Below are 25,822 nucleotides of genomic sequence, written 5' to 3' on the forward strand. Positions count from 1 at the left end.
GCTTGCAGAAATTAATTTGCACAAATTTACTGCAAGTCACAAAATCTGAGGCAGGGTAGATAAACTTGTTTGAATAAATATAATATTCTTTCTTTTGATTTTCACAACGGAAATAGGTAACAGAGTAGGCCTTATTGGTATAAGGGAACATAATGAAAGTTGTTCTTACTTTCTAGGGACAATTACCTTTTGCTGTAGTAGGGAGTATGGATGAAGTGAAAGTTGGAAAAAGAATGGTCAGAGGCCGTCAGTACCCTTGGGGAGTTTTACAAGGTAAATGTGATAAAAGTGAGCAGGCTTGCTCTGGAAAGACTGTGTGTGTGTGTGTGTGTGTGTGTATTCTCATAGTCTTAAAATATTTTAACTTGAGTCAGTAGTGGTAATTGCTGCTAAATAGTAAATTGAGAGTTACTAATTAGAAGCACAGATTCTTTTACATTTAACTGAATTCTCACTTTGACTATAATTCATTCTCACAGTTTACCAGGTGATGCTTTAGACAAAATTTCTTAGAGGTTTGGTAGAACCTCCTCATTTACCCCAACCTGACATATACATAGTATCTCTCTCTGCATAAACTACTACATTCAGAATGTTGGAAAGTGCTTTGAACGAAAGAACTTTGAACACTATTAAAGTATAAATGCCAGTCTTTAAAACCTGTTACATGAATTAATGACTACTTAATTTGTAAAGCATTTTTAAGTGGCCACCAAAGAAAAAGGATGGTAAGCTATTTAAAAAAAAAAAGAAATGTGATTTACTTTTGGAAAATTCATACCTATATACTTATATTAGCTATCTAACATCATGATGAATTGAAATATTCTAATAGGCAGTCATTTATTCTCTGGTTTATATGATTGTAATACAGATTATTGGGGATTGGATTATCTCCACTTATACTAGTTTCAAAAATGTTTTAATTGATATATTAAAAATTAAACTTATGAAGCACACTTAAAAACAATATATTTTAATGTATATTAAATTTGGTTACAATATCATGCACAATAAAGTATATATTGTGCCCAGTAGTCTGGATATGACAAACACAGGAAAGAGCCATATAAACTAATTGGTTGATTTTGAATATTGACTAATTTGGTCTCATAAATATGGGGTATAAATAGAAATAGAGAACTCAAACATGCATAACTTTTAATGTTTTCATGTCAGCAGGATTTACATTAATTAAAGTGTTTCATTAGTGAAATATTATATTCTGTGTTAGCACTCAGTGAAATACCTTGGGGGACAGTTTGTAAAATACTAACAATTATTAATGAAAAACTGTGTACACTAATATAACATATTATTTCACTGTTTTTTATTTATTCTTTGACTAATAAACTTAAAGCAACTTTCCTGGTCCAAAAATAAACTCTGCCTATAATAGATATGTCCCATATAATTATAGTTACAAAGAATTATAGCTATTTAACAGAACGATCTCTTAGTTGTTATTTTAAATGTTTTTCATGCACATATCCACTCTAGAATACTGATTGGGTGCAAAGGATTGATAATGAGTGTTGTTACTTTCTTATTTGTCTACCTAGTGGAAAATGAAAATCACTGTGACTTTGTCAAGCTCCGGGATATGCTTCTTTGTATAAATATGGAAGACCTGAAAGAACAAACTCACACTCAGCACTATGAACGTTATAGGTGCTGCAAACTGGAGAAAATGGGCTTTACTGATGTGGGCCCAGACAACAAGCCACTTAGGTGAGTAGAGAAGATCATGTCAGAACAAGCTAATGGGTGATTTAGAAACCCCCTACAACGATGATATGCAATCATTTGGGAATGAGATTAACTACTTTTCACATTCTGGGTCATACTGAATTTTTTTAATGTCTTATTTTTTATTTTTATTTCAAAATATAATTTATTGTCAAATTGGCTTACATACAGTGTGTAAAGTGTGCTCTTGGTTTTTAGGGTCGATTCCTGTGGCCTATTGCTTACATCCACCACCCAGTGCTCATCCCAACAAGTGCCCTCCTCAAGCCCATCACCCATTATCCCCTCTTGAACACCCTCAGTTTCTTCTCTGTATTTAAGAGTCTCTTATGTTTTGCCTCCCTTCCTCTCTGTTTATAACTATTTTTCCCCTTCCTTTCCCCACAGTCTTCTGTTAAGTTTCTCAAGATTCACATATGAGTGAAATCCTATGGTATCTGTCTCTCTCTGCCTGACTTATTTCACTTAGCATAATACCCTCCAGTTCCATCCATGTTGCTGCAAATGGCCAGATTTCATTCTTTCTCATTGCCAAGTAGTATGCCATTGTATATATAAATCACATCTTCTTTATCCATTCGTCAGTTGATGGACATCTAGGCTCTTTCCATAATTTGGCTATTGTTAAAAGTGCTGCTATAAACATTGGGGTACTAGTGCCCCTATGCATCAGCACTCCTGTATCCCTTGGGTAAGTTTCTAGCAGTGCTATGGATGGGTCATAGGGTAGATCTATTTTAATTTTCTGAGGAACCTCTACACTGTTTTCCAGAGTGGCTGCACTAATCTTTGTCAAAGATTAGTTGTCCATACATTTGTGGGTCCAATTCTGGGGTTCGATTCTATTGGTCTAGGAGTCTGTTTTTGTGCCAATACCGTACTGTCTTGATGATTACAGCTTTGTGGTAGAGGCTAAAGTCTGGGATTGTGATGCCTCCCGCTTTGGTCTTCTTCTTCAAAATTACTTTGGCTATTTGGGGTCTTTTGTGGTTCCAGACAAATTTTAGGATTGTTTGTTCTAGCTTTGGGAAGAATGCTGGTGCAATTTTGATTGGGATTGTATTGAATGTGTAGATTGCTTTGGGTAGTATTGACATTGTAACAATATTTACTCTTCCAATCCATGAGCATGGAATGTTTTTCCATTTCTTTGTATCTTCTGACATTTCCTTCATAAGCTTTCTATAGTTTTTAGCATACAGATCTTTTATGTCTTTGGTTAGGTTTATTCCTAGGTATTTTATGATTCTTGGTGCAAAGGTGAAGGGGATCATATTCTTTATTTCTCTTTCTGTTGCTACGTTATTGATGTATAAAAATGCAGCCGATTTCTGTACACTGATTTTGTACCCTGGAACTGTGGTGAATTGATCTATCCACTCTAGCAGACTTTTGATGGAGTCTGTCAGGTTTCCCATGTATAGTATCATGTCGTCTGCGAAAAGTGAAAGTTTGACTTTTCTTTGCCAGTTTTGATGAGTTTTATTTCCTTTTGTTGTCTGATTGCCGGTGCTAGGACTTCCAACACTATATTACACAACAGCGGTGAGAGTGGACATCCCTGTCGTGTTCCTGATCTCAGCGGGAAAGCTCTCAGTTTTTCCTCACTGAGGATGACATTAGCTATGGGCTTTTGACAAATGGCTTTTATGATGTTTAAGTATGTTCCTTCTATTGCGACTTTCTCGAGGGTTTTTATTAAGAAACGATGCTGTATTTTGTCGAATGCTTTTTCTGCATGGATTGACAGGATCATATGACTCTTATCTTTTCTTTTAATAATGTGATGTATCACATTGATTGTGTTGTGAATATTGAACCACCCTGCAGCCCAGGAATGAATCCCACTTGATCATGGTGAATAATTCTTTTAATATGCTGTTGAATTGGATATGATGGTATCTTGTTGAGAATTTTTGCATCCATGTTCATCAGGGATATTGGCCCGTAGTTCTCTTTTTTTTTTGCTCAGTCTGTGTCTGGTTTAGGAATCAAAGTAGTGCTGGCTTCATAGAATGAGTCTGGAATTTTTCCTTCTGTTTCTATTTTTTTTGGAACAGCTTGAGAAGGATAGGCATTAACTCTGCTTTAACTGTCTGCTAGAATTCCCCAGGGGAGCCATCTGGTCCAGGACTCATATTTTGGGGGGACATTTTTGATAACGGATTCAATTTCTTCACTAGTTATAGGTCTGTTCAAATTTTCTATTTCTTCCTGTTTCAGTTTGGTAGTGTGTGTGTATCTAGGAATTTGTCCATTTCTTCCAGGTTGTCCATTTTGTTGGCATATAATTTTTCATAGTATTCCTTAATTATTGCTTATATTTCTGAGGGATTGGTTGTAATAAATCCATTTTCAGTTATTATTTTATCTATTTGGGTCCCCTCTCTTTTCTTTTGAGAAGTCTGGCTAGGGGTTTATCAATGTTGTTTACTTTTTCAAAATGCCAGTTCTTCGTTTCATTGATCTGTTCTACTATTTTTTTTTTTTGGATTCTATAATGTTTATTTCTGCTCTGATCTTTATTATTTCTCTTCTTATTCTTCTGGGTTTGGGGTGTCTTTTCTCTTCTGCTTCTAGTTCCTTTAGGTGTGCTGTTAGATTTTGTATTGGGGATTTTTCTTGTTTCTTGAGATAGGCCTGGATGTCAATTTATTTTCCCCTCAGGACTGCCTTTGTTGCATCCCAAAGCATTTGGATTGTTGTATTTTCATTTTCATTTGTTTCCATGTATTTTTAAATTTCTTCTCTAATTGCCTGGTTGGCCCATTCATTCTTTAGCAAGATGTTCTTTAACCTCCATGCTTTTGGAGGTTTTCCAGTCTTTTTCCTGTGGTTTATTTCATGTTTCATAGCATTGTGATCTGAAAGTGTGCATGGTATGATCTCACTTTTATATTTATTGAAGGCTGTTTTGTGACCCAGTATGTGATCTATCTTGGAGAATGTTCCATGTGCACTCGAGAAGAATGTGTATTCTGCATTTGCATGAAAAGTTCTGAATATATCTGTCAAGTCCATCTGGTCCAATGTATCATTCAGGGCCATTGTTTCTTTACTGATACTCTGCCTAGATGATCTGTCCATTGTTGTAAGTGGGGTATTAAAGTCCCCTACAATTACCACATTCTTATCAATAAGGTTGCTTATGTTTGTGATTAGTTGTTTTATATATTTGGGTGCTTCTGAATTCAGTACATAGACATTTATATTTATCTCTTGTTACAGCCTTTAATTGAAAGTGTAGTTTGTCTGACATAAGTATGGCTACTCCAGCTTTCTTTTGACTTCCAGGAGCATGATACATGGTTCTTCACCCCCTCACTTTCAATCTGAAAGGTCTCAGGTCTCAAATGGGTCTCTTGTAGACAGCAAACAATTGGGTCTCTTTTTTTTTAATCCATTTTGATACCCTATGTCTTTTGATTGTGGCATGTAGTCCATTTGCATTAAGTGTTATTAACGAAAGATATGGATTCAGAGTCATTGTGTTATCTGTAGGTTTCATGCTTGTAGTGATGTTTCTGGTCCTTTGTGGGCTTTGCAACATTCCACTTACAGTGTCCCCTTAGGATCTCTTGTAGGGCTGGTTAGTGGTGATGAATTCCTTTCAGTCTTTGTTTGTCTGGGAAAACCTTTATCTCTGCTTCTGTTCTGAATGGCAGGCTTGCTGGATAAAGGATTCTTGACTGGATATTTTTCCTATTCAGCACATTGAAAATTTCCTGCCACTCCTTTCTGGCCTGCCAAGTTTCAGTATATAGGTCTCCTACTACCCTTATATGTCTCTGTTTGTATGTCAAGACTCGTTTGTCCCTGGCTTCTTTCAGAATTTTCTCTTTATCCTTGTATTTTGCCAGTTTCACTATGACATGTTGTGCACAAGATCAATTCATCTCTGAAGGGAGTTCCCTGTGCCTCCTGGATTTCAATGTCTATCTTCTTCCCCAGATTGGGGAATTTCTCAGCTATGATTGTTCAAGTACACTTTCCACCCCCTTCTCTCTTTCTTCTTCTGGAACTCCTATAATAGGGATATTATTCCTTTTCTTTGAATCACTTTGTCTAATTCCTCCCTTGTGGTCCTGAATTTTTAAAACTCCCTTTTTCTCAGCCTCATTGTTTCCCATAATTTTATCTTCTATTTCACTTATTCTCCCCTCTGCCTCTTCAATCTTCACTGTCATCACCTCTAGTTTATTTTGCACCTCATTTATGGCTTTTTTAGATTCATCATGGCTATTTTTTAGTTCCTTGATCTCTGCAACAATAGCTTCTCTGTTGTATGTTTTTTTTCAAGCCCAGCGATTAATCTTATGATGATTATCCTAAATTCTTGTTCAGTTATAACGTTTATCAATTCTTTAGCTGTCATTTCTTCCTGGAATTTCTTTTGAGAAGAATTGTCATTTTGACTGGTTTTCTCTCCTTTATGTGTTTTAAAAGTTTGTTACATGCCCTGCACCTGCGAGAAGTACTATATTAAAGAGGTGTCATACACTGTCCAGGGTCTGTCCCTTCCATAGGTGTCTTTTGGAGTGTGTTACTTGCTCTCAGTTGTTGTGACTTTGGTTTACTTTATCTCTCTACTTCTCATAGTGATGCTTCAACCCTTCACCAGGTTTACTTTGATTTGTTGATGGAAGTAACCCTGGAAAGGAAAACAAACAAAACACAAACCCACAAACAAACAAAAAAAAAAACCCAGAAAAGCCCACAGAAACACCAGCCACAAGTAAACAATATGGTGGAGGTAGTGCTTATGGAAGAAGCCTTATCCCATACTAAGAGAGAAATGACAGGGTTGGGGAGAAAGAAAGGAAAATTGACCAGAGAAACTGAATGGATTAATCCAGAGAGAGAGAAAGGAAAATAAAGAAGGAGGTGTATAACATGTATAAAGCCAATAGATTAAATATGTCTGCTTAAACAAACCAACAATCAGAATAACCAGACTCGAGAAGGGGAGAGATAAGAAGGAGAAAAAGAAGGAAGACTGTGTCTATATAATAAGAATTGTCTGAAAATTAAATCAGGCAATGCAACAGTGCTGGTCTGGAGGAGGGGCTGTCTGGTTCATCAGTGTCAATCCTGCTCTCATAGATACACAGTTACCAGGCACAGAGGGGCATGGTTTGGTGTAGGCGGGTCCTGCTTCCACTCTGGGCTCACTGTTCATTCCCTGAAGCCCCACGTTATTGGTGATGGGGAGAAAAATGGCACCCTAGTCTCTCCTCCATGGACAGTGTGTCCCAAACCACTCTGTTCAGGCTGTCTTCACTGTGCTATGGGCTCAAACAAGGTGGTTTGTCCTGCTCCACTGACTTCTGTGCCTCCCTGCATCTTGGCTGGGACTTAAACCCCGATGTCTAAAGGTTCCCACTCTATACACCCTAAGTTTTGGGAAGTGCCTCTTTGCACTGCCAGATATATGGTCTCTGGCTGGCAGGTGCAGGCAGTCTTTTTCCTCTGAATGGCTATATACCTTCTTCCCACACCACTCCAGGGAGGGAATTGCTTTCTCCCTCTGTAGACTGCACCTCTGAACTAGTTACTGAGCTTGGGACTGGCTCTCCTCTTCCCCAGGTGTGCAAACAGGGCAGCTCGTCCAATCCGGAGAAAGCCCCACAGTTAAGAGATTGGATCTTTCTCAGTCCTGGTCTGTGGTTTTTCTCTTGTCCAGATACAGTCCTATGCTTTCCCACCCTCTCTTTCTCTTCCCTTTGTCTCTCCACAGAAGGTGATCTTTCCCCTCCATTCCTCTGCTGCCCGTTTTATCTCTCCCAGTTTGTAATCACACACCAATGGCCTGCCAGTTTGTCCCAGTGGGTGCCTGGAGGCATCTCTGTTACTTGGTCGCCCGGACTTTTGGAGTTCAAAGTCCTTTGGCCTCAACACTGCTGTGTTTGAGAGATGAGGGAACTTCAGATCCCCCTACTTCTCTGCCATGTTGTATCCAAATGGATCATCTCAAATTTTGTTTTTTAATCATCTTCAGACTTGGAGAGAGTTGTTAGGAGCAACATAATTAAAGGGCTCATTTATATGCTCAAAAAAGAGTATCCAATGTATCCAATATGTATATATGCTGAAATGTGTATCCAAAAGAAAAACATTATATTGTTTTTATTTTTGTATTTTATATGAAATAGATGTACATGAAGGAGGTTTCCAAATATTGGCAAAGCCTTTATTGATAAAAGCTGGCAAAGAATATTAAGAAGGATGACAAAGGACATTGAATGTTGGACGAAAGAGAGAGGAAAAGCCACAGTGGAATGTTGTAGAATTCAAGTGAAAATAGTTTGAGAGTAGGTGTATTTAGTGATATTTAAGTAGAATAGTTTTTGTGCTGCAAATGATGAGAGTGTGGTATGATCCAGGTATGCTGATTTTTTCAGGTATTTTGAAGACAAACAAAATTGAACTGGTTATTTTAACTGAATTATATTTTGAAAGATGTCTGACTTAATATTTAATTTTTATTTTGGGAGAAGAGGTAGACTTTCTAAGAAAGATGTGAAAACCATGGGGCGCCTGGGTGGCTTGGTCGGTTAAGCGTCTGACTTCGGCTCAGGTCATGATCTCAGGTCCGTGAGTTCAAGCCCCGCGTCGGGCTCTGTGCTGACAGCTCACAGCCTGGAGCCTGTTTCAGATTCTGTATCTCCCTCTCTCTCTGCCCCTCCCCTGTTCATGCTCTGTCTCTCTCTGTCTCAAAAATAAATAAACGTTAAAAAAATTTTTTTTAAAAAGTAAGATGTGAAAACTAGATTTTTCTCACTCATAAAATAATTTTTAAAAATTAACTATAGTGATACACGTTACATTAGTTTAAGGTGTACACATAATGACTTGACAACTTTTACATTCTGCTACACTCACTACAAGTGTAGTTACCATCTGTCACCATACAACACCATTATGATACCATTGACTTTATTTCCTATGGTGTACCTATCACCCACTTGACTTACTTATTTCATAACCAGGAGCCTCTACCCCCTCCCTTTCACCCGTTTTTCCCATCTCCCATTCCCCTAGCCTTTGGTAGGCACCAGTTTGTTCATATTTATTTGTCGGTTCCTCCTTTTGTTGTTTGCTTGTTTGTTCATCTGCTTTGTTTTTTACATTCCACATATAAGTGAAATCATACGGTATTTTTCTTTCTATGACATTTCACTTAGTACCCTCTAGGTCCATCCCTGTTGTCACAAATAGCAAGATCTTATTCTTTTTTAAGGCTGAGTAATATTATTTACACACACACACATGCATACACACAGACATACCCCACATCTTATTTATCCATTCATCTGTTGATGGAAACAGGTTGCCTCCATGTCTTGGCTATGGTAAATAATGCTGAAACACACTTAAGGATTCAAATATATATATTTGAATATATATGGATCCAAATATATATTATTTAGATCCAAATAATCAAATATATATCCAAATATATATTTGATTTCATATATATAAATATATAATATATTATATATAATATAAATATATATAATATATAATAAATTTAATATATATTTATATTATATATATAATATATTATATATATTTATATAATATATATATTTGAATTAATGTTTTCATTTTGGGGGGTAAATAACCAGTAGTGGAATTACTGGAACCTATGGTATTTCTATTTTTAACTTTTTTCAACGTTTATTTATTTATTTATTTTTTTTGGGACAGAGAGAGACAGAGCATGAGCGGGGGAGGGGCAGAGAGAGAGGGAGACACAGAATCGGAAACAGGCTCCAGGCTCTGGGCCATCAACCCAGAGCCTGACGCGGGGCTCGAACTCACAGACCGCGAGATCGTGACCTGGCTGAAGTCGGACGCTTAACCGACTGCGCCACCCAGGAGCCCCACTATTTTTAACTTTTTAAGGAACCTCCATATTTTTTTTCCACAGCACTTGTACCAATTTACATTCCAACCAACAGTGCATGAGGATTCCCTTTTTGCCACATCATACCAACATCTGACAGGTGTAAGATTATGTCTCATTGTGGTTTGATTTGCATTTCCTTGATGATAGTAATGTTGAGCATTTTTTCATGTGTCTGTTGGCCATCTGTATATTTTCATTGGAAAAATGTCTATTCACATCCTCTGCCCATTTTTTATCAGTTTATTTTTTTCTTTTTGGTGTTGAGTTGTGGAAGTTCTTTATATATTTTTGTTACTAACCTCATATCAGATATATTATTTGCAAATGTTTTATCCCATTCAGTAGGTTGCCTTTTAATTTGGTTGATGGTTTCCTCCACTGTACAAAAGTCTTTTATTTTGGTGTAGTCAAAATAGTTTATATTTGCCTTTGTTCCCTTTCCCTGAGGAGACATAGCTAGAAAAATGTTGGCAGAAAAATGTTGACCAATGTCCAAGAGATTATTGCTTATGTTTTCTTCTAGGAGTTTTATGGTTTCAGATTTCGCTTTAGGTAATTAATTTCGAGTTTCTGTGTATGGTATATGAACGTAGTCCATTTTCATTCTTTTGCACCTAGCTGTTCAGTTTTTCAGTGCCAATTATTGAAGAGACTTTTACCCATTGTGTATTCTTTCCTCCTTTGTCATAGATTAATTGACCATATAAACTTGGGTTTGTTTTGGGGATCTTAATTATGATCCATTTATTTGTCTATTTTTGTGCCAGTACCATACTGTTTTGATAATTATAGCTATGATGATGATAATGATGAGGAGGATGATGATGATGCTTCATTTTAAATAAGAATTTTATAAAGTAGAGGTCCTGAAATTTTATTATCAAAAGATGTGAAGAGTTGTGATATAATGAAAAGTGTTGATAATAAGAAATCACTGATATAAGTGTTTCAAAATTCTAGTACTCTTTAGGTAGGCTGTCCATGTATTCAATACTGCACTCCACTTTTTTACATCTCATGATATAAATTTTTTTACATTATATTTTACAGTATATAGTTTATGTACTGTACAGTATATATTTTTACAAGTTTATTTATATACCATTTTAATATGACAATAATAAAATATTTTTTATAGTTTTCAAGAGATCTATGAAGATAAAAGACAAAAGTTCTATGATCAATGTCAGAGGGAAGAAGAAGAATTGAAACAAAAGTTTATGCAGCGAGTAAAGGATAAAGAAACAACATTTAAAGAATCTGAAAAAGAGGCAAGTACACTGATATAATCCAATTTGTGTTCATTTTAATGTGTATTATTAATTTGGAGTTTTAATATCAAAGGTTTAGTTGATGATTTTGGAGGAGACTTGCTACTTTTGAAGTAGCTGTTTACAGTATAGGTTTTGAATACAAGCTTTAAAAATTATAGTCAACAATTTTATTTTTTAGAACATATAGACAATTTGTATTTTTAGAAAAAATGAAAATAATTTTGTAAAACCTATTTACCTTTATTTTATTTTATAATATGAATTTTCATGAATAAATTTTAATTTATAAAAAATTCAAGCTATTGATATGTGTGAAGAGTTATTACTTTCTAATGCTACTACTGCATTATAAAAAATTTTCACTTTTATAAATAAGCAGGTAAGTGTTGAATAACACACATCTTAATTAATTAGAAAACATTAAGTTGGTGAATTATTTGGATTTTTTTTTCATTTCATTCCTTTATGTTTCCAAGAAATTGAAAAAAAAAGACAACTTATATAGTTTTGATTATTTGCACCAATACCTTTTTAACAAAAAATATATTTGGAATCATAAATACCTTTCAAATGATTGTGGTTTTAACTTAATATTTTAGTTTTGAGCAGAAATAGGTACATTGAACATGAACTTCTTTCTCAATAGAAACAATGTAGTGATTAGGTGTTCTGTAACAGATGTCTCAATCATGGACAGTTGAATTATAGGTAATAAAAATTCTTTTAGCTTCAGTATAAAGGTAAAGTTTTGGAATTATTCAAGGGTATCTTATGGAATCCAAGAACAGGAAGCATAACTGGATCTCATGATAACTTAAACCCAAAGTAGGAGGTTATCAGAAACCAAATCAGCCATTTACATTCTCTATTTCTTCCCTACATTATTCCCCTTAGTTATGGCACTTAACTGTGTACATCTGTTTCATTTTTGTCCTCTGGTCATCAGTTATTCTCCCATTCTTCAGTTATATTTCCTTCAAGAAAAACCAAACATAACTTAAAATTGGTTGGCAGAGTGATGAAATTCTTAACAGAGAACAGAGATTAATTTTTGTAGAAAAAAAATTAAATTTCTGGTAGAAATAAAATGACCGGGATAGTAAAAGCAACCACAAAGAGTAAAATGAAAGGAAATGGGCCCACCAGACTTGCTCACAAAAGGAGCAGCTTAGTTATTGAAAACATGATAAGTAGACAGAAGTTATGATTAACTGACAAGGAAAGTGGAGACTCACAGAGGTAAAGCAAACTTTTTAAGCACATGTAGCAGATAAATTAGAATTCAAACTTACAACTTTATAATTTACAAATACTTAAAATTGATGTTTGTACATTTCCCACATTACTAGAGATTTCATCATCTTTCTTCTCATCTTCTTAAATCTGTTATTTTAATTTCAGTTAGCATACAATGCTATTTTTAAAAAATTTTTTAACGTTTACTTATTTTTGAGAGAAAGAGACAGAACATGACGGGAGAGGGACGGAGAGAGAGGGAGACACAGACTCTGAAGTAGGCTCCAGGCTCTGAGCTGTCAGCACAGAGCCTGATGTGGGCCTCTAACTCACAAACTATGAGATCATGACCTGAGCTGAAGGACGCTCAACTGACTGAGCCACCCAGGCGCCCCAGCATACAGTGTTATATTAGTTTCAAGTGTACAATATAGTGATTCAACACTTCCATATGCTACCCTGGGATCATCACAAGTGCACTCCCAATCCCCAATCACCTCTTTAACCAATCCCCCCACACCCTCCTGTCTCTATCAGTTTGCTCTCTATAATTAAGAGTCTGTTTCTTGAACTTTCTCTCCGCTCACTTGTTTTGTTTAACAAATTCCACATGTGAGTGAAATCATATGGTATTTGGCTTTCTCTGACTGACTTACTTTGCTTAGTTGTAGTCTCTAGCTACATCCATGTCATTGCAAATGGCAAGATTTCATTCTTTTTCATGGCAGAATAATATTCCATTGCAATATATATACCCCATCTTTATTTATTAATGAATGGGCACATGGACTGCATCCATATATTAGCTATAGTAAATAATGCTGCTGTGTGTATCCTTTTGAATTAGTGTTCTTGTATTCTTCAGGTAAAAATCAGTAGTGCAATTGCTGGATCATAGGGTAGTTCTATTTTTAACTTTTTGAGGAACCTCCATACTTTTCTCCAGAATGGCTGCACCTTTGCACAGTGCATGAAGATTTCTATTTCTCCACATCCTCACTAACACTTGTTGTTTCTTGTGTTGTTGATTTTAGCCATTCTGACAGGTGTGAGGTGATGTCTCATTGTAGTTTCTACTTGCACTTCCCTGATGGTAAGTGATGATGAACATCTTGTCACCTGTCTGTTGGCCATCTGCATGCCTTCTTTGGAGAATTGTCTGTTCATGTCTTCTGCCCATTTTTTAATTGGATTGTTTGTTTTTTGGGGGGATGTTGACTTTTATAATTCCTTTATATAATTTGGATACTAACCCTTTAGCAGATTTGTCATTTGCAAATATCTTCTCTCATTCCTTAAGTTGCCTTTGAATTTTGTTGATTGTTTCCTTCACTGTGAAGGAGCTTTTTATCTTGATGAAGTCCCGAGAGTTTATTCTTGCTTTTGTTTCCAATACTTCAGGAGACATATCTAGAAAAAAGTTGTTATGGCTGATGTCAAAGAGGTTACTGCTTATGTTCTTTTCTCAGATTTTATGGTTTTTGGTCTCACATTTAGGTCCTTAATCCATTTTGAACTGTTTTATGTGTATGGTGTAAGAAAGCGGTTCCGTTTCGTTCATTTGCATGTTGCTGTCCTGTTTTCCCAACACCATTTGTTGAAAAGACTATGTTTTTCCACTGGATATTCTTTCTTGCTTTGTTGAAGATTAATTCACCATATGGTTGTGGGTTTATTTCTAGGTTTTCTATTCTTTTCTCTTGATATATGTATCTATTTTGTGCCAGTAACAAAGCATTTTGATCACTGCAAATATGTAATATAACTTGAAGTCTGGAATTGTGGTATCTCCAGCTTTGCTTTTCTTTTTCAAGATTGCTTTGGCTGTTTGGTGTCTTTTGTGGTTCCATACAAATTTTAGGATTGTTAGTTCTATCTATGAAAAAAACTGTTGGTATTTTAATAGGGATTGCATTACATGTGTAGATTGCTTTGGGTAGTATAAACATTTTAACATTTGTTCTTCCAATCCATTTCTTGATGTTATCTTCAATTTCTTTCATCAGCATTAGTTTTCAGAATACAATTGTTTTACTTCTTTGTTTAGGTTTATTCCTAGGTATCTTATTATTTTGGTGCAATTATAAATGGGATTGTTTTCTTTAATTTCTTTCTGCTGTTTTATTTGTGTATAAGTGCAATAGATTTGTGTATGTTGATTTTGTATCCTGCAACTTTACTAAATTCATTTATTTGTTTATTCATTTTAGCAGGTTTTTTTCGTGGAGTCTTTTGGGTTTTCTAGAGTTTCATGCAGTCTGCATTTAGTGAAAATTTTACTTCTTCCTTGCTTATATGAATTCTTTTTTATTTCTTTTTGTTATCTGATTGCTGTAGCTAGGACTTCCAGTACTATGTTGAATACAAGGGGAGAGAGTACATCCTTGTCTTGTTCCTGACCTTAGGGGAAAAACTCTCAGTTTTTCCCCTTTAAGGATAATGTTAGCTGTACATTTTTCTTATATGTCCATTATTATGTTGAAGTCTATACCCTCTATGCCTATTTTGTTGAGGGTTTTCATCAAGAATGAATGTGTACTTGGTCAAATTCTTTTTCTACATCGATTGGGAGGATCATATGGTTATCTTTTCTTTTATTAATGTAATGTGTCACATTGATTGACTTGCAAATATTGAACCACCATTAATCCAGGTAAAATCCCACTTGGTCATGATGAATTATTCTTTAATGTATTGTTGGATTGGATTTAACAATATTTTTTGAGAAATTTTGCAACCATCAGAGATACTGGCCTGTAGATCTCTTTTAGTGGAGTCTTTGTCTGGTTTTGGAATCAGGGTAATCACTGGCCTCATAGAATGAGTTTGGAAGTTTTCTTTCCATTTCTACTCTTTTGGACTAATTTGAGAAGAATAGGTATTAACTCTTTTTAAAATGTTTGCTAGAGTTCTCCTGTGAAGCCATTTGGCCCTGGACTTTTGTTTGCTGGGAGTTTTCTGATTACTGATACAATTTCTTTGCTGGTTATCAATGTGTTCAAGTTTCCTATTTCTTGCTGTTTCAGCTTTGGCGGTTAATATGTTAAGCAATTTATCCATTTCTTCCAAATTATCCTATTTGTTGGCATATAATTTTTCATAACATTCTTTTGTAATTGTTTGTGTTTCTGTGGTGTTGGTTGTTATTTCTCCTGTCTCATTTGTGATTTTATTTATATGAGTCCTTTCCTCTCTCTTTTCTTTTTGATAATTCTGGCTAGGGGGTTATCAATTTTATTTTTTTTCAGAGAACCAGTTCCCAGTTTCATTGCTGTGACCTGTTTTGTTTTGTTTTTAGTTTCTATATCATTTATTTTTGTTATAATCTTGATTATTTCCTTCCTTCAGCTGGTTTGGGGTTTTGTTTGCTGTTGTGTTTCTAGTTTCTTTAGTGTAAGGTTAGGTTGCTTAGATTTTTCTTTCTCTTGAGGTAGGCCTATATTGCTATAAACAGCCCTCTGGAACTGCTTTTGCTGCATTCCAGATGTTTTGGACTCTTGTTTTCTCATACGTTTTCATGTACTTTGAAAGAGTTTGGTGTTTTCTTAAAAAACTAGTCATGCCCTTTTCAATATAATTCAACAATTGTATTCCTTGGTATTTACCTAGAGGAAATGAAACTTATGTCCACACAAAAACCTATACACAGATGTTTAAAAGAGATGTATTCATTATTGCCAAAACTTGGAACTGAAATGTCTTCCAGTAGCTGAATGGTATAAAATGGGGTGTTAAAGTCCCCTACTATTATTGTATTATCAATGAGTACCTTTATGTTTGTTTCAATTTTTAATATATTTGGGGGCTATCATGTTGGGTGTATAAATATTTACAACTGTTAGATATTATATTTGGAATGTCCTCTGTATTTTGATATTGTGCCTTCTTTCATCTCTTGTTATAGTCTTTGTTTTAAGTCTATTTTGTCTGATACAAGTATTGCTACTCTGGCTTTCTTTGACATCCATTTGCATGAAAGATGTTTCTCCATCCCCTTGTTTTCAATCTGTATGTGTCTTTAAGTTGAAAATGGGTCTTTTGAAGACAGCACATAGATGGGTCTCGGTTTTTTCTTTTTTATCCATCTGTCACCCTATATCTTTTGATTGGAATACTTAGTTCACTTACATTCAAAGTAGTTATTGATAGATGTGTAGTCAGTGTCATTTCATTACTTGTTTTGTTACTGTTTCTGAAGATTTTTTCTGATCCTTTCTTCTTTGTCACTTTTGGTCCCTCCTTTCCATTCAAAGAGTTCCATTTAATATTTATTGCAGGGCTGGTTTAGTGGTCACGAACTCCTTTGGTTTTGTTTGCTGGGAAACTCCTTATCTCTTTATTCTAAATGAAAGCTTTTCTGGATAGAGTATCCTTAGCCACAGATTTTTCCCATTCATCACTTTCAATATATCATGCCACTTCCTTCTGGCTTGCCAAGTTTATATTGAGAAATATCCAGCTAGCGTTATGGGTCTTCCCTTGTAAAGACTTCTGCTTGTAAGATGTTTTCTCTGTCTTTATATTTTACAAATTTTATTACAATATGTCTTGGTGTTGAGTTGCTTTTGTTGATTTTGATGGGAGTTCTGTGTGCCTCTTGGATCTAGATATTTGTTTCCTTCCCCAGATTAGGGAAATTTTCAGCTATTATTTCCTCACATAAATTTTCTAACCCCACCCCCATTGTTTCTATTCTTCTATAAGAAGAGAAACTATACAACGCTGATGAACGAGATTCATATCTTTCATAAAATGAATGTTATTACATTTGATGGATTCATTGAGTTCCCTGATTCTATTCTTGTGTTGCATAATTCTTTCTTTTCTTCAGCTTCTTTATTTTCCATTATTCTCCCTTCTAGGACACTATATTATTCCACTGCTTCTTTCAGTCTGCTCTTCATTGCATCAAGCTTCTTTCCCATCGTGTTTATTTCAATCTTCATCTCTGGTTCTTTTTAACTCTCTTATCTCTGTGGTAAGGGTCTCATTGATGTCTTCTATTCTTTTCTGAATAGAGTATCCTTATGATTGTTCCTTTAAAGTTTCCGTCAGGCATGTTACCTATATTTGTTTTACTTAGCTCTCTGATTTGGCTTTATCTTGTTCTTTCATTTGGGATAAATTACTCTGTTTTGGCATTTTGTCTAAATCTCTCCTTTTTTCTCTGTGTTAGAAAAGCCAGTTGTGTCTCCTCCTCCTGAAAGTAATGGCCTAATAAAGAAGAGGTCAGGTAGTGCTCAGGCCTGGTACTTCCTGAAGTATGTGCAGTTTGTACTGTGTGCACTCTGCTGTTGTTTTCTGGCTGCTTTATCCTTCAGGCTACTCATCTGCAGAGGCTCTCCTTGCCTGCAGTAGGTAATGTTTGGTCTCAGGCCTGAATGTGGTGAGTTTTAACTAGATATGCTCTGGTCTGCTTGTGAAATGAGACCTGACATCAGTTCCACTAGAAGTGAGGCCCTGCAGTACTCCTTGGTCAGGAGATGTGATCTGGGCAGACGTTTGTGCTGGTGTTCTGAGAGAGGGGCCTGCCACACTGGGAATGAGGCAAGCTTGACTGAGAAGGCAGTCCTGGTAGAATGCATGGGGCTTGGTATATGGAAGTTAGGCAGCCAGTGTCAGTGCTGCACTGCTTCCAGCAGGTGGCTCTGTGTTTTTGCTGAAGGATGGAGAAGGGAAATTGTGCCAGTCAGCTCCTTTGTTCCTGGAGAGATGTGTTAGTGAACGCTGTCTCTCAGAGAAGCTCTAAGAAGGACAAATAATCTTTCCAATTATGTGCCCCAGGTGTTCTTCAGATCACTGTTTCCATGCCATCTGCCCCTGTGTTCTTTGCCTATCTTCTCTCCAGGAGCAGGACAGTGCTTTCAGGGCTCTATCTGAGCCAAACTTCCTGATCTTGAAAACTCCAGGATCTAAGCCTCACAAGTTGTAAGAACTCACATAGTTCAACCCATTTTATTTTCCAAGCCAGTGGCTTTGAGGAAACATTCTCCTTGTGCGTTCCTCCATGTGCTCCCCTCACTCTCTCCCTTTTCCATGACCAACAGCTACCTGTTGGTATCAGGTTGTTGATATCAGGTTCCCTTCACAGCACCTGATATCCATTTCTCCTCTAAATCACATCTCCACACTTACTATCTTCTTTGATGTGATCTCTTCTCTCCTTTAATTGTGGAGTTTGTTCTGTCAGTCTTCAGGTTTATTTTTGGCACATTTAGGATGATTGGATAGTTAATTAGTTGTGTTTGTGGGAGAAGGTGAGCCTCAGTTCCTCCTACTCCACTGCCATCTTCCTTCCAAGTCTCACCTTCCCATCTTTAAGTGAGTTTTCTCACTGATTTTTGCCATCATTTATAGATACCACACTCTCACATCCCCAGTCTTTTCAACTGTGTGTCAGTATTCATTTCCTTCTCAGGCATGAAAGTGTAATTATATCTGACTTCAGCAGGAATGTAATCTTTACTTATGGGTGCCTGTGTGGCTCAGTCGATTAAGCATCTGACTTCAGCTCAGGTTATGATGTCATGGCTCATGGGTTCAAGCCCCATGTCAGCTGTGCTGACAGCTTGGAGCCTGGAACCTCCTTCAGATTCTGTGTCTCCTGTCTTTCCCTGACCCTCCCCTACTCTATCTCTCAAAAATAAATAAACATTAAAAAAAATTAAAAAAACCCACCATGGATTTGGGACACCTGGGTAGCCCAATCGGTTAAGCATCAGACTCTTGATTTTGGCTCAGGTCACGATCTCACAGTTCATGAGATCAAGCGCCACGTTGGGTTCCATGCTCCACAGCATGGAACCTGCTTGAGATTCTCTTTCTCCCTCTCTGTCCCTCCCCCACTCACTCTCTCTCTGTCTCTCAGAAAGAAAGAAAGAGGAAGAAAGAAAAAAAGAAAGACCATGGATCTCAAACTTTGCTGCACACTAAAATTACCTGGGGATTTTCTAAAAGGACTGATGCTCAGGTTTCATTTCCAGATAGTGTGATGCAATTGATCTGTGGGTAGCCTGTGCTTTAGGAGATTTACAAACTTACTGAACGATTCTAATGGGCATCTAGGGTAATATCAACACCATGCTTGTGTTCTTCACAGCCATATAAGGCAGCTAATTAATATTGTGGCAATTTAAGCCCCTAGCCTGTTTTTCAAAAAGTTAAACTGAAAATTAGTTGGTCCTTTATAATTTTTTTGGATTAGCAAAAATTCAAAAATATCATACCATCTCTGATGCATACAAGCAATCCTTATGTTGAATAATGTCTTACTAAAGACCCAGGCCTGTCTCTAATGGAAACTAAGGTGGTATTATCTCTTTCTTATGATTAATTTGGCTTAAATCCCACAGATTAAAGATCTCAGTAGTAAATAACAAGTAACTGAATGAGGTTTTTTTCTTCCTATAATTGTACTAATCTTAACAAGGAAATTATCAGACTTTCTTTTGAAATGACTTTATCAATTAAAGTATAGACAAAAAACTTATAATCCATGTCATAATTTAATGTATGTATCTTTACAGGACATGGATCTATCAATTTTTACTCAGAGAGATTAGTGGAAAAGTATAAAGTAAAAAATTATACATTAGTAAAAATTTTTAAATTGAGTATTTTTCATAATTTTGCATCTTATTACATTTGGCTCAATGGGGACACATTTAAAATTAAAATTAAGAAAGAAATTTCATATATGATTTTCTACTTTAAACATGAAATTTAGAGACTGTTACTAAGATCATGCTCTACTCTGATGGTTAGGTTATATTTAATAACCAGTGAAAACACCATCAAGTCCCTGGGAATGTGCTACCATAGTGTGCATTGAGTCACAGCTGCGCATTTGTTTTACAGTTACAAGAAAAGTTTGAGCATCTTAAACAAGTCCAACAAGAGGAGACAATGAAACTTGAGGAGAAGAGAAGACAATTGGAAGAAGAAATAATGGATTTTTATAAACTGAAGGCTGTTTCTGGAACATTACAGACTCTGGTGTGCACCAATATAAAGAAGGAGATCGTAAGAAATAGCCCTCTCTTACCATTCTGTGTATTATAGAGCACTATCGCTCTCAAGTCTATCTGTGAGATTATCTTTATAACACTTAACTCTTTCCCAATTAGAATGAGAACTTCCCAAGAGCAGGTACCCTGACCATATTAGATTTTGTGTCTTCAGTGTTTTTAACAAAAACTAACACAGTTTCCACTCAATAAATATTTGCTAAAATGAAAAAAAAAATCAAAGAAATGCATAGCATAGTGTAAGTAGTGTTGATTAGCTGTTTTTGTTTGTTTTTTTAATACCATAGCTCTGGCTATGGCTCCAGTGCATAACTATAACTATAACTACTCTATAACTATAACTATAAAACTATAACAACTATAACAACTATATATATAGGGGATTTGTTCATGAGCCATTGCCGGAGTCAAGCTCCAGCAAGTCCAGGGGTTCCTGAAGGCTGAACAGCGTTGGCAAAAAAATGAAAAAAAAAATCAAAAATAAAAATGGACACAGACAACAGCAGTGTGTTGAACTGGCTGCTTTATTGTGGCAAACGTGGCATTATATTTGTTAGCAATTTCCTTGTAGTGTGCATCATCTATGTTTTCTAGCATTACCTAATTCTAAAAATGTTCCTATGTGTAATCACCTTTTAAGGAGTAACATGGTTATTTTCTCATAACATTCCCTCCTGCCCTTTGCTTATTGATTAATTTCTTACAATATTTTCATTATGTATCTACGTTTATCTATAATCTATAAAGCATTTGCTTTGCTGTTTTCATGAAAGGTCATCTATCTCTCAACACCTCAAGTGGAACAGTTACAGGAACATGACCTCTTAGTTGTTTCACTGAACCATTTGTGGTTTGAGGAACAAAAGTGTTCGCCTTGGTCCGAGGTGCCAGGAGGGGGCCAAAAGGGCCTTAGGAACCCAGGCCTTATACATTCTCAGAGAGACAATGCACCTAGGAAATAATGAACCATTCTGTACTTTAACCGACTAGGTTCAATCATCATCTGGAATGCCTCCTGGGGGCCAAGTGGACCTAGGGGTTGGAGTAACTTGTGCCCATAGATACACTCCTTTGATGCCAGAGTGGGGCTTTCAAATCCATTTGTACTCCCACTTTTATGTAATTTGGCCTTAATAAAGTACCTGGGGAATTGTCTGTTGGGGAATTGCCCTTGACAGGCCCCTGGGAAAAGAACCTTTGGGAAAGAAATAAGGTTCCTCAAGGAAATTGTGCAGCCCTACATTTAGCCCTTGCCACTCCCTATAAAGATTCTTCTACCTAAAGGAAGGATAGCCTCATACATTTCCCAGCCAAGGAGGGACGAATGGATTTAAAACTCCCACTCCAGCAACAAAGGAGTGTATCTATGGGCACAGGTTACTCCAACCCCTAGGCCCACTTGGCCCCCAGGAGGCATTTTAGAATTAAGAGGTATTTAGATTAGGATGGGGATGGTCCCGATCCGTCCACCGCCTGGGCCCTGCCATCAGGCTGGTTGGATAGCTTGGCTTCTGGCAAGCCATATGTATAAAAATCTAATCTTATGCTCACTTCCTTTACTAAATTCCTAATAATTTCTTGATAGTTATTACAATAAAAGACTGAGTTTTGTTAGAACTTCTATGCTTTGAGGTCAGACCTTGTAAAACTATTAGAATAAAAGTCTTAGAAGTTGGGTAGAGCCAGAGAACAATGGAGCACCATAAGTAATATTTGGATGATGATTTATAGATTTTATGTATATATTAAAACTAAAGTTACCAAGCTTTTAGAAAATAAGTTGGATTTTTTTTGCTAATTCAAAATTTTCTTTCTGACTGTATATTCTAATATTTGTGTAGTTAGCCTTCACCATGACTCCTTCTGTTAAAATGCTACTTTTGAGGGGTGCCTGGGTTGCTAAGTCGGTTAATTGACTCTTGATTTTGGCTCAGGTCATGTTCTCAGGGTCTTGAGGTTGAGCCCTATGTGGTCTTAAAGTTCTCTCTCTTCCTCTGCCCCTCCCTTGCTCATGTGCTCTCTCTCTCTCTTTCTCAAAAATAAAAATGCTACATTTGAGGGCATTTATATGTTTATTTCAACAACATCTGGCATAGTGCATGATATTTTCTCATGTTCCTAAGAGAATATTTGTTTCTGTTGTAATTTTATTACTGCATAATTTCAAAGACAGAACTTTTTTCTTTTTAAAAGGATATCAGGGTATTATAATTTAGCTTCGGAATATAATAATGTCTGTTTATATTTACTTATTGAAAAGTTTATTTAAAAATATGGGGAAAGGGAGGTACATCCACAGGATTTTAATTTTATTTTAATTTTATTATTTTTTTAGAAACAGAGAAAAAGAGAGTGCACTAGTGGGGAGAGGGAAAGAGAGAGAGAGAAAATCTTAAGCAGGCTCCACATTCAGCGCTGAGCCCAATGTAGGGCTTGATCCCATGACCCTGGTATCATGACCCAAGCCAAAATCAAGAGCTGGATGCTCAAACAACTGAGCCACCCAGGTATCCCACATGCATAGGATTTTTAAATATGATATTAAATCATTTTACAGATTTTATAATTTGGGAGAGGAAAGAAATCTTCTATATAAGCTTTCAATAGAAACTCTACTAAGACTAGGGTCTTTTTTTTTTGCTCACTTTTACATTTTGCTCACTTTTGCTTTGCCTGACCACACAGTGGCTGGCACCTGTTTATTTGATAAATGAATACGTTAACAATACTTTAGCTGTATTATAGGTATGGATAGTTTAATCTAGATCATTAATCTTCAGAAGATAGACAATATAACTTATTAGTGCTTTTCAAATGCTGGATTATACTGCTAAGGGACTTTCATCTTCTTACTCTTTCAACACAATCTAATGTTATTAAAACTGGAGTCAGCAAGGTTGAGACATGTATAAAAAATAATATTAACTTTGTAAAAATTATCACTCTATTGCACATTAGAATGGACTTTCTGGTAATAATGTGACAGTCCATAGTTTCTTTTAGAGATTATAAAGGTTTACCTTACATAAACTGTATTTAAACAATTTCTTTTCTAATGGCAGAGAACAAGTTATAATTTAGGAAAATAAGGCATACATTTGCTCTTTGTATAACAGTTTTGTAAAATAGTGTGTTTCACATATATCCTTTAATTTATGATTACAATTACTTTTCTCTTTCAGATCCATTTTTATGTAAAACAGAAGTTCCAAATTTATGTAGCACAGTTTTCATAAGTCAGAGTTACTAAAGACTTATAAGTATAATTTGGCTTTCCTTTTTTTTTATTTGCTACACTATTTTGATGTTAATGCAAATTGCCTTTTTAAAAATTTCAGTTTCCATTTGATCACTACTAGTAATATACAGTGCAATAATTTTAATGCAATGATTCTGTATTTTGTCACTTTTATAAAACTTGTTAAATTTATTAATAAGTTGAAGTAGATTTTTTTGTAGATTTATTTGGATTTACTAGGTATGTGACCATATCATCTCTGATTCAAAAGAGTTTACTTCTATTTCCTTGCCTTACTGAGTTGACTATGACTTTTATTACAATGTTCAGCAAAAGTGTTGACCTCTTTAATATTAGGAAAGAGACACCAAAGTCTATCATTTTTTCATCTTTTTTGAGATATAGTTAACATAGAACATTGTGTAAATTTCAGGTGTACAATGTGTTGATTTGATACATTTATATATTGCAAAATAATTACCAACATAGGATTAGCTAAGAAACTTCCTGTCATCATGGAGAGAGGAGCAAGAGAGAAAGAGTGAAAACAAGAGTGAAAACAAATGCAGGGGATTGCACAAAAAAACTTCCCCCAAACCACTGACTGGAAAAAGGAGAGGGTTTAAATACTACAAGTTTTTTATAAACAGTAGAGTGCAGAGTCTGAAGTTTCTGCAGTCAGCACCACCAGGAGGGTCACACCCAGTGGGCTCAGCAGTGCTGAGTGGGGAAGGAGGGCAGAGACCCAGGAGTGGACAGCATGGTCTGAGGGTTGCATGGGGAGGAAAAAGTTCCCCTGCTTGGAGTGCATTTGGCAGAGGTGATTTGGCCTTTCTGTGCACAAAAGATCCTGTGGATGCCATTGAGCTGCCCCGTTCAATAACATAAGATGCTGGCTGAGGACAGCAGCCTTGGCACCAGTTTTGTGCTGCTATGTACCATAAACTCCGAACTGGAGGATGTTGTGTGACCATAGTTTTGGACAAGACTGCACTGGCCACAGTGCAGCAAGACCCTCCCCAGAAGATCAGCATCGGTCCTCGCCACAAGTGTCTCTGATGTTTGGAGTTTAGAATCACAGCCATGCCTGAGATAAAATACAGGAGTGCTTGCTGCCTGGAAGGCAGACAGCTCAGACACAGACAGGGTGAGGGTGGGGATCTGATGGAAGCTGGGGACACAGTAAAGATGATTGCTCATCTGTAAGGGCTTCCTGAGTGGCAGGTAAGAGCTCCCTGCTCCAAGGCTCCAAGACAAGAGAGCTAGGCTAAGCCATTCACTACCCCCACCCCCAACAACACTGATCCAGTTCAGTGAGCAAAACAGTGCCACCAAGTGGAAGCCAGAGCTACTTTCACCAAACACCACTGGAAGCACCCTGCAAGTGTATCTCCTCTAGGGCAAGTCCACCTGAGAATCAGAGCAGCAGGCCCCTCCCCCAGAGGGCTAGGACAAATCCCTCCTATGCACCAACTCTACTGATTGTAGAGTGCTGCAAATCTTCAGTTCTAGGGGAAACAAGATCTAGTTTTCCTTGGGGATTTTTTTTTTTTTGGATACAGAAGAAGCAATTTATTTTCATTTTAAATTTTATTTTGTTATTTATTTTTTACTTTATTTTTACATTTTATTATTTTTACTTATTAAAATTTTTTTAATGTTTATTTTTGAGACAGAGTGTGAGTGGAAGAGGGGCAGAGAAACACACACAGAATCTGAAGCAAGCTCCAGGATTTGTGTTGTCAGACAGAGCCCTACATGGGGCTCAAACCCATGAACTGCAAGATCATGACCTGAACCAAAGTCGGACACTTAACTGACTGAGCCACCCAGGCACCCCAATTTTTACTTATTTTTTGAATCAAGATTCTCTCCTTTTTATTGTTCATATATTTATTTTTAATTGAAATTTTAGTAAATATACAGTGTAATATTGGTTTTGGGAGTAGAATTCAGGGATTCATCACTTACAACACCCTCTAACCCATCTTCCATCCACCTCCTTCCATCAACCCTCAGTTTGTTTTCTATTATTAAAAGATAGAGTGATTTGTTTCCTTCTCTTGTGGTTTCCCTGTCTCCTCTTCCCATCTCCCTGCTTCCTATATGTTCATCCGTTTTGTTTCTTAAATTCCACATATGAGCGAAATCATATGGCATTTCTTTCTCTGACTTATTGAGCTTAGTATAGCACATTCTAGCTCCATCCATGTTGCAAGGGGCAAGATTTCATTTTTTTTAAATGGCTGATTAGTATTCCAGTGTATATATATGTCACATCTTAATCCACTCATCAGAATAGACATTTGGACTCTTCCCCTAGTTTGGCTATTATTGATAATGCTGCTATAAACATTGGGGTGCATGCACCCCTTAGAATCTGTAT

At 36.3% G+C, this 25,822-nt stretch overlaps 1 protein-coding gene and 1 long non-coding RNA gene across 2 annotated transcripts in view; one reads left to right on the forward strand and one right to left on the reverse strand.

Annotated features, from left to right (window-relative positions):
- LOC122471400 (septin-14-like) lies at positions 1–20,863 on the forward strand. The gene is made up of 4 exons (XM_043559935.1): positions 1–273; positions 1,563–1,731; positions 10,800–10,932; positions 20,029–20,863. Exons 1-4 carry the CDS (start codon positions 207–209, stop codon positions 20,230–20,232), a joined length of 573 nt encoding a protein of 190 aa, XP_043415870.1. The 5' UTR covers positions 1–206; the 3' UTR covers positions 20,233–20,863.
- Positions 16,740–25,822, reverse strand: part of LOC122471401 — a 13,401-nt gene continuing 4,318 nt past the window's right edge. Inside the window, exon 2 of the long non-coding RNA XR_006294184.1 lies at positions 16,740–16,774. This is a non-coding gene — a long non-coding RNA (uncharacterized LOC122471401). The remainder of the gene's footprint in view (positions 16,775–25,822) is intronic.

Source organism: Prionailurus bengalensis, chromosome E3 (assembly GCF_016509475.1).
Source record: "Prionailurus bengalensis isolate Pbe53 chromosome E3, Fcat_Pben_1.1_paternal_pri, whole genome shotgun sequence".
Lineage (NCBI taxonomy): Eukaryota > Metazoa > Chordata > Mammalia > Carnivora > Felidae > Prionailurus > Prionailurus bengalensis.